Source organism: Labrus mixtus, chromosome 1 (assembly GCF_963584025.1).
Source record: "Labrus mixtus chromosome 1, fLabMix1.1, whole genome shotgun sequence".
Lineage (NCBI taxonomy): Eukaryota > Metazoa > Chordata > Actinopteri > Labriformes > Labridae > Labrus > Labrus mixtus.
This window is the reverse complement of record NC_083612.1, coordinates 356113-366341: the sequence shown is the minus strand read 5'-3', so window position 1 is coordinate 366341 and position 10229 is coordinate 356113. Positions and strand designations below refer to the sequence as shown.

General features: G+C 41.6%; 1 protein-coding gene across 3 annotated transcripts in view; it reads left to right on the top strand.

The window, feature by feature from the left end:
- Positions 1 to 4296: 4296 nt before the first annotated feature.
- The window catches only part of mctp2b (multiple C2 domains, transmembrane 2b), a 47016-nt gene continuing 41083 nt past the window's right edge, over positions 4297 to 10229 (top strand). For 2 of the 3 annotated variants that reach the window (XM_061035561.1, XM_061034860.1), the window contains exons 1-2: positions 4298 to 4548; positions 9648 to 10185. In XM_061035561.1, coding sequence (XP_060891544.1) covers positions 9691 to 10185 — 495 coding nt within the window. In that variant the 5' untranslated portion in view covers positions 4298 to 4548; positions 9648 to 9690. Of the gene's footprint in view, positions 4549 to 9647; positions 10186 to 10229 lie in introns of all 3 variants that reach the window. The other variant, XR_009672967.1, reaches the window with a different exon arrangement.

Sequence of the window (10229 nt, the reverse complement as noted above, 5' to 3'; positions counted from 1 at the left end):
ATCTTTAATATTGGTCTTTAATATCAGTCTGTAATACATCAGTCTTTAATATCAGTCTTTAATATCGGTCTGTAATATATTGGTCTATAATATATCGGTCTGTAATATATCAGTCTTTAATATCAGTCTTTAATATCGGTCTGTAATATATCGGTCTGTCATATATCAGTCTTTAATATCAGTCTTTAATATCAGTCTGTGATATCGGTCTGTAATATCAGTCTTTAATATCAGTCTGTAATATCGGTCTGTAATATCGGTCTTTAATATCGGTCTTTAATATCAGTCTTTAATATCGGTCTTTAATATCGGTCTTTAATATCAGTCTTTAATATCGGTCTGTAATATATCGGTCTTTAATATCAGTCTTTAATATCGGTCTTTAATATCGGTCTTTAATATCAGTCTTTAATATCGGTCTTTAATATCGGTCTTTAATATCAGTCTTTAATATCGGTCTGTAATATATCGGTCTTTAATATCAGTCTTTAATATCAGTCTTTAATATCGGTCTTTAAAATCGGTCTTTAACATCAGTCTTTAACATCAGTCTTTAATATCAGTCTTTAATATCAGTCTTTAATATCGGTCTTTAATATCAGTCTGTAATATATCAGTCTTTAATATCGGTCTTTAAAATCAGTCTTTAATATCAGTCTGTAATATCAGTCTGTAATATCAGACTTCAATATCGGTCTGTAATATATCAGTCTTTAATATCAATCTTTAATATTGGTCTTTAATATCAGTCTGTAATACATCAGTCTTTAATATCAGTCTGTAATATCGGTCTGTAATATATTGGTCTATAATATATCGGTATGTAATATATCAGTCTTTAATATCAGTCTTTAATATCGGTCTGTAATACATCAGTCTTTAATATTGGTCTTTAATATCGGTCTGTAATATATCGGTCTTTAATATCAGTCTGTAATATCAGTTTTTAATATCAGTCTTTAATATCGGTCTGTAATATATCGGTCTTTAATATCAGTCTTTCATATCAGTCTGTAATATATCAGTCTTTAATATCAGTCTGTAATATATCAGTCTGTAATATATCAGTCTTTAATATCAGTCTGTAATATATCAGTCTTTAATATCAGTCTTTAATATCAGTCTGTAATATATCAGTCTTTAATATCAGTCGGTAATATATCAGTCTTTAATATCGGTCTTTAAAATCAGTCTTTAATATCAGTCTGTAATATCAGTCTGTAATATATCAGTCTTTAATATCAGTCTTTAATATCAGTCTTTAACATCGGTCTGTAATATATCGGTCTGTCATATATCAGTCTTTAATATCAGTCTTTAATATCGGTCTGTAATATATCGGTCTGTCATATATCAGTCTTTAATATCAGTCTTTAATATCGGTCTTTAATATCGGTCTCTAATATATCAGTCTTTAATATCAGTCTTTAATATATCAGTCTTTAATATCGGTCTTTAATATCAGTCTTTAATATCAGTCTGTAATATCGGTCTTTAATATCGGTCTTTAATATTGGTCTTTAATATCGGTCTTTAATATCGGTCTCTAATATATCAGTCTTTAATATCGGGCTGTAATATATCAGTCTTTAATATCAGTCTTTAATATCAGTCTTTAATATCAGTCTTTAATATCAGTCTGTAATATATCAGTCTTTAATATCAGTCTTTAATATATCGGTCTTTAATATCAGTCTCTAATATCAGTCTGTAATATCAGTCTGTAATATCGGTCTTTAATAACGGTCTTTAATATCGGTCTTTAACATCAGTCTTTAACATCGGTCTTTAATATCGGTCTTTAATATCAGTCTTTAATATCAGTCTGTAATATATCAGTCTTTAATATCGTTCTTTAATATCGGTCTTTAATATCAGTCTTTAAAATCGGTCTTTAACATCAGTCTTTAATATCAGTCTTTAATATCGGTCTTTAATATCGGTCTTTAATATCGGTCTGTAATATATCAGTCTTTAATATATTGGTGTTTAATATCGGTCTATAATATCAGTCTTTAATATCAGTCTTTAATATCAGTCTTTAATATCAGTCTTTAATATCGGTCTTTAATATCAGTCTTTAATATCAGTCTCTAATATCAGTCTTTAATATCGGTCTTTAATATGAGTCTGTAATATATCGGTCTTTAATATCAGTCTTTAATATCGGTCTTTAATATCAGTCTTTAATATCAGTCTTTAATATATCGGTCTTTAATATCAGTCTGTAATATATCGGTCTTTAATATCAGTCTTTAATATCGGTCTTTAATATCAGTCTTTAATATCAGTCTTTAATATATCAGTCTTTAATATCAGTCTTTAATATCAGTCTTTAATATATCGGTCTTTAATATCAGTCTGTAATATATCGGTCTTTAATATCAGTCTTTAATATCGGTCTTTAATATCAGTCTTTAATATCAGTCTTTAATATATCAGTCTTTAATATCAGTCTTTAATATCAGTCTTTAATATCAGTCTGTAATATATCATTTTTTAATATCAGTCTTTAATATCAGTCTGTAATATATCAGTCTTTAATATCAGTCTTCAATCTCAGTCTGTAATATATCAGTCTTTAATATCGGTCTTTAATATCGGTCTGTAATATATCAGTCTTTAATATCGGTCTTTAATATCGGTCTTTAATATCGGTCTATAATATATCAGTATTTAATATCAGTCTTTAAAATCAGTCTTTAATATCAGTCTGTAATATATCAGTCTTTAATATCAGTCTGTAATATATCCGTCTTTAATATCAGTCTTTAATATCGGTCTGTGATATCAGTCTTTAATATCGGTCTTTAATATCGGTCTTTAATATCAGTCTTTAATATATCTGTCTTTAATATATCGGTCTTTAATATATCGGTCTTTAATATCAGTCTGTAATATATCGGTCTTTAATATCGGTCTTTAAGATCGGTCTTTAATATCAGTCTTTAATATCGGTCTGTAACATATCAGTCTTTAATATCAATCTTTAATATCAGTCTGTAATATATCAGTCTTTAATATCGGTCTTTAATATCGGTCTTTAATACCGGTCTTTAATATCAGTCTGTAATATCGGTCTTTAATATCGGTCTTTAATATTGGTCTTTAATATCGGTCTTTAATATCGGTCTCTAATATATCAGTCTTTAATATCAGTCTTTAATATATCAGTCTTTAATATCGGTCTTTAATATCAGTCTTTAATATCAGTCTGTAATATCAGTCTTTAATATCAGTCTTTAATGTCGGTATTTAATATCGGTCTTTAATATCGGTCTTTAATATCAGTCTTTAATATCAGTCTGTAATATATCAGTCTTTAATATCGTTCTTTAATATCGGTCTTTAATATCAGTCTTTAATATCGTTCTTTAATATCGGTCTTTAATATCGGTCTTTAATATCGGTCTTTAATATCAGTCTTTAATATCAGTCCGTAATATATTAGTCTTTAATATCGGTCTTTAATATCGGTCTTTAATATCAGTCTTTAATATCAGTCCGTAATATATTAGTCCTTAATATCGGTCTTTAATATCGGTCTTTAATATCGGTCTTTAATATCGGTCTTTAATATCAGTCAGTAATAACAGAAATATCTTCGGGCTACAGTTGAGCTTACTTGTCTGTGCTGCTGTAACGTCCGAATTTCCCCTCTGGGGATCAATAAAGTATTATCCTATCCTATGCTATCCTAAATCTGCCAACCAATCACAGAACACTTCCTGTTTTGTAGGATGTAATCTGTGAATAAAAGTATAACTGTGTTTTTAGTTTTAATACTTTATTTATAATAATGTAGTTTAATACAGATAGAGCAGATTTACCTGACTGACAGGTCATGTAGGGATGTCACGTGCTGAACATGTTGTGACGTAAACACTGCTCCGTCCACGTGGAGGGAAAACAGATTATTGCACCAGAGGGAGAAGGTGAAGGTGTGTAAAGTGATCATGCTGCAGCCGGCAGGGCTTTTATTTTGAAGGGCCCGCCGTGAACAGGCCGTGTGGAGAAGAAGCCGGCATGGCTTTTATTTTGAAGGGCCCGCCGTAAACAGGCCGTGTGGAGAAGAAGCAGGCAGGGCTTTTATTTTGAAGGGCCCGCCGTGAACAGGCCGTGTGGAGAAGAAGCCGGCAGGGCTTTTATTTTGAAGGGCCCGCTGTAAACAGGCCGTGTGGAGAAGAAGCCGGCAGGGCTTTTATTTTCAAGGGCCCGCCGTGAACAGGCCGTGTGGAGAAGAAGCCGGCAGGGCTTTTATTTTGAAGTGCCCGCCGTGAACAGGCCGTGTGGTGTGTGCGGGCTTGATGTTTGCTGAGCGGAGAGGAGGAAGTGAGTGTAACATCATGAGCTGAACAGGTAGACAGAGTAAACTATCAAAGTGAGTTACCTGGAGAGTTACCTGGAGAATTACCTGGAGAGTTACCTGGAGAATTACCTGGAGAGTTACCTGGAGAGTTACCTGGAGAGTTACCTGGAGGGACATATAAGGTGGGGCTGCTCAGGTGAGACAGCTTCTTGCTCTGGAATCTTCCTGTAGGCGGACAGGTGAGACAGCTTTCCTCTGCTTGAGTCACCTGGTGTGTGTGTGTGTGTGTGTGTGTGTGTGTGTGTGTGTGTGTGTGTGTGTGTGTGTGTGTGTGTGTGTGTGTGTGTGTGTGTGTGTGTGTGTGTGTGTGTGTGTGTGACTTTGTAGATTTAAGTTTCCCTAAACCAAGAAGAAGAAGAAGTTGTAAAACGCTCAGTTTGTCAAAGTGTGCGGGTTAAGGTTTCAGACTACAGACCACAGTGATCCGGATCAGACTACAGACCACAGTGATCCGGATCAGACCGGATCGGAGGGGGGGTCCTCTGTGATTGGGGGGTGGGGGGGGTCCTCTGTGATCAGGGGGGAGGGGGGGGGGGGGTTCCTGTTTGGTGGTCAGGGAGTTGTACCAGGATGAGATGTTAAAAGTGAAGATGGATTCAATAAGTGATTAGTAAAAGTTGAAATATGTTTCCTCATCAGTCTCTGTTGTGGTTTCTTGTAGACAGAGTCATCATGCTGTGAAAAGGAGAGACAGATCTCTGTTCCCTGCTCTACAAGCCCACAGCACAACTCCTTAGTCTTTGTGATGTTGAGCTCCAGGGAGTCTGGACCAGGTTGTTGACTGCCTGCTGGTATTGAGTCAGGGCAGTGGTGCCATGTCATCTGCATATTTCAAAAGTGTCATTCCTTCACTGTTGCAGGAGATGTTGTTTGTGTAAACAGAGAAAATAATGGGAGATAAAACACAACCCTGGGGAAGACCTGTGTTTAAAACCAATTTAATTAAAACCCTTTAGAAACACCTGTTGTGGTCTTTCATGTAAAAAACTCTTAATCTATAAAACCAGTGTGGGGTGGACATGAAGGTCCCAGAGGCGGCGCAACAGAGTGCCTGTGTGTACAGTATTAAAAGCAGAGGAGAAATCCATGAATAAAATCCTAGTGTGGGGATGTGCAGAGTCAAAGTATCTCAAAGTGTGAGACTTGCATCCTCTACGCCACGTTTTGCTTCATAGGGAAATTGTAGGGGATCAAGTTTGTTAGACAACATTTTAGACAGATGGTCACACACTACTCTCTCCATACATTTACACAACACAGAGGTCAGGGCCACCGGTCTGTAGTCCTTAAGGTCCTTAGCATGTGTATTTTTTGGGATTGGGATTATAGTGGATTCCTTCCACTGGTTGTCGACACACCCAGAATCCAAAAGGTGCTGAAACAGTCTGGTGAGAACCCCACCTAGCTGGGTGGAGCATTCCTTGAGCACCCTACCTCTAAGCCTGTCAGGGCCAGAGGCCTTGTGTGGGTTGACTCTGTGCAGGATGGAGGTAACCAGTTGTTCATTAATAGTGACGGCTTGGTGGGGGGAACTAGATGTTTGGTGTGTTGCTGCTGCTGTTAAAACAGGTGAAGAAGATGTTGAGTTCTTCTGCAAAGGAGCTAGAGTCTGGGCAGTTAACCAATGCAGGTTTAGGGTCTCTTCCCATCATGGTGTTTAAACCCTGCCACGCCTCCCTTGCATTTCCAGAGGTTAATTTCTGCTCCACTTTGTTTTTGTAGTTGATCTACAGATCAACATAATGTTGTTCAGATGTGTGGTGATGTCACACCTGTTAAAGTCCCCCAGTACAAACACACGCTGCTCTCCAGTCTGATAGACAGGAATCAGGCCCTGGTACATACACTAAAATGACAGTAATCTGGGAGAACTCTCTGGGTAAATAGTGTGGTCTGAAGGTGTTTACAGCACTCAGTTTCCCTTACTGTGAAGTGTGACAGCCATGCAGAGCCCGCCCCCAATCGACTTCCGCGTTTTATTATTACGTTTTATGATGTTAAAGCCATCTACATGAAAGTCCGCCATGTCTCTGTGAAACAGAAAAGGCTGGTGAGAGTGTCTGTCTGTGTGCTGAGAGGTCAAAGGTCAGGGATATAGCCGAGGTGCCTGAGCTGTCTGTTAAACTTGTTTCTCAGGTATCCAGGTGAGCTGAAACAGGAGAGACAGGATCTCTGTGTTCACGCTACACGCTGCACACTGCACGCTACACGCTGCACACTGCACACTGCACGCTACACGCTACACGCTGCACACTACACGCTGCACACTACACGCTGCACACTACACGCTGCACGCTGCACACTGCACACTACACACTGCACGCTGCACACTACACACTGCACGCTGCACGCTACACACTGCACGCTGCACACTGCACACTGCACACTACACGCTACACGCTGCACACTACACGCTGCACACTACACGCTGCACACTGCACACTACACACTGCACGCTGCACACTACACACTGCACGCTGCACACTGCACACTACACACTGCACACTGCACACTACACACTGCACGCTGCACGCTACACACTGCACGCTGCACGCTACACACTGCACACTGCACACTGCACGCTGCGCATTGAACACTGCACGCTACACACTGCACACTGCATGCTACACACTGCACGCTACACATTGAACACTGCACGCTACACACTGCACACTGCATGCTACACACTGCACGCTACACATTGAACACTGCACGCTACACACTGCATGATACACACTGCACGCTACATATTGAACACTGCACGCTACACACTGCACACTGCATGCTACACACTGCACGCTACACATTGAACACTGCACGCTACACACTACACGCTGCGCATTGAACACTGCACACTGCACGCTACACATTGCATGCTGCGCATTGAACACTGCACGCTGCACATTGAACACTGCACGCTACACACTGCATGCTACACACTGCACGCTACATATTGAACACTGCACGCTACACACTGCACGCTACACGCTGCACATTGAACACTGCACACTGCACGCTACAGGCTGCCCGCTCTACATTATGTGACCTGTAGGCGCGTTTGTTTCTTTTGCAGCGCGTTTGTGTCTTTGCAGCACGTTTGTGTCTTTGCAGCGCGTTTGTTTCATTGCAGGCCGTTTGTTTCATTGCAGGCCGTTTGTTTCATTGCAGGCCGTTTGTGTCTTTGCAGCGCGTTTGAAACAAACGCGCTGCAAAGACAAAACTCACACAACCAGAAAACAACAGCAAACACAGAAACGCTATTCAGCCTTAAACAGAAGTGCTCCAGGCCTGTAGGGGCGCTGTGGTTTATTTACGAGAGAGAGTAAGAGAGACAGCTAGGATCAGAAAGTTATGTTTAGATAGGGAAGTTGTATCATTTAGTGCTCTGAAACGACTGAAGGGGGAGACCTGGTTGGCCAGATGTTGTTGTCTGAAACCTGGTTGACCAGATGTTGTTGTCTGTCTGAAACCTGGTTGACCAGATGTTGTTGTCTGTCTGAAACCTGGTTGACCAGATGTTGCTGTCTGTCTTAAACCTGGTTGACCAGATGTTGTTGTCTGTCTGAAACCTGGTTGGCCAGATGTTGCTGTCTGTCTGAAACCTGGTTGACCAGATGTTGTTGTCTGTCTGAAACCTGGTTGGCCAGATGTTGTTGTCTGTCTGAAACCTGGTTGACCAGATGTTGTTGTCTGTCTGAAACCTGGTTGACCAGATGTTGCTGTCTGTCTGAAACTTGGTTGACCAGATGTTGTTGTCTGTCTGAAACCTGGTTGACCAGATGTTGTTGTCTGTCTGAAACCTGGTTGACCAGATGTTGTTGTCTGAAACCTGGTTGACCAGATGTTTTTGTCTGAAACCTGGTTGACCAGATGTTGTTGTCTGTCTGAAACCTGGTTGACCAAATGTTGCTGTCTGTCTGAAACCTGGTTGACCAGATGTTGCTGTCTGTCTGAAACCTGGTTGACCAGATGTTGCTGTCTGTCTGAAACCTGGTTGACCAGATGTTGTTGTCTGTCTGAAACCTGGTTGACCAAACGTCTGTCTTTAAACCAGTAAGGAGAGTGGTGAACAAATCCATGTAGTGGAAGAAGAGAGGACAACTTCACCTGGTACCTTAGGGTTAGAGGAGACAGGAGAGGAGACATGAGGAGAGGAGACGAGATGGGACATGAGAGGAGACATGAGAGGAGACACATGAGGAGACATGAGAGGAGACAGGAGAGGAGACATGAGAGGAGACACATGAGGAGAGGAGACATGAGAGGAGACAGGAGGAGGACACAGGAGAGGAGACATGAGAGGAGACACAATAGGAGACAGGAGAGGAGGGTTACAGATATGAGCAGTTTAATAGATGGCCGTGCTCTCAGTGGTTGTTTCCTTCCCTCCTGCTCCCTCGCTCCTCGATCTAATCCCTGTATTTGGGTCAGGAGAGAGAGTCTGGATCTGGGTTCTGGATCTGGGACATACATATCTGACATGAGGAGAGGAGACATGAGAGGAGACATGAGATACATACATATCTGACTTCATGCAGTAGACTTTGAACTGGACATTGTGTCACTCAGTCGAGGATGCGGGGGGCATTCCAAACGGCTGTGCTGTGTGTCGTCACAGTTCTCTGATATCAGCTGCTGCCTTGACTTAAATCTCAAACTCTTTTCTCATTGGCTGACCTTCACTTCTGTCATCATGTGTGCAGGTTTTGTAAACATGGACTCTTGCTACCCCCCCCCCCCCCCCCAGCTGATAACACGGCAGGTCAGCGGCTGCAGTTAATGACGATACAAAGAAGGCCAGTAAGAGGCTTACGGGCTGTGTTTGATAAAATCTGCTTTTGTGCTGTTTGTTCAGAGCGATGACGCGTCACAGTCGACCTGCTGTTAGCTAACTCGTATCCTGTTTGATGCAACAACAACGACTGCAGGATGACTCAGCCAATCATATTTAAGTAAAATAACAATCACTCATCACATGGCTGCTGACTTCATGGTGGATTTAAATGTCTTATCAAAATAAACCAAAACAAAGTGTGTGTCAGGTCGGGCTGGTTAATGTACAACATGAGATCAGAGAGATAGAAAGACTTTACAGTTCTTATCAGTCTACAGAGAGCTGATGTGTTAGTGAGATCAGACTGCAGGACTTTGAGGGTCTACAGAGAGCTGATGTGTTAGTGAGCAGCCTGTAGTCCTCCCTCAGGGCGTCGGTTAACTGGACTTCACTATACAAACACTGAGGGAGAATAATGTCTCTGTCTCTGTGTCTCTACTGCAGCTGTCAGTGATGTCCACGTCTTAGACTCTAACCTACCCCCATCATGGACTCAAAAAAGCCGGGCGTGCTGCGGAATCTGCGCCAGAGGATGATGCCACACCTTCGGCGAGACAAGTTGGCGGTCCAGCTGGAGCCCAGGATGAGCTCGTCGGTCCCTGACATGAGGAACATGAGGCAGGAGGACGCTCACATGTCCTCCAGGATGGAGCTCCAACCGTACAACTCTCCAAGCTACAGCAGCCCGTCTTCACCTGTCATCAAGCCCGCCAGGAGCCCGGGAGGAGGAGGGGGGGGGAGTGGCCTGAGGAGGGAGGGGGGTAGAGGAGGAGGAGGGGGGAGTGGCCTGAGGAGGGAGGGGGGTAGAGACTGCACAGACTGGGCTTCCTCTCAGGAGTCATTTGTCTCTGAGGAGGAGACGAGTGAGTCTACCTGCAGAGCGTCCTGGGGCATGGAGCCTGAGGAGCTGGGCCTGCCCGAGATGATGACCGTCTACAGCCCGGACCCTCCGTCAGCGGGGGTCTCAAAGGACAACTCACAGGTGAGGACCACACAGCTCTTACAGTTCAGGGTCGTCATGACAAC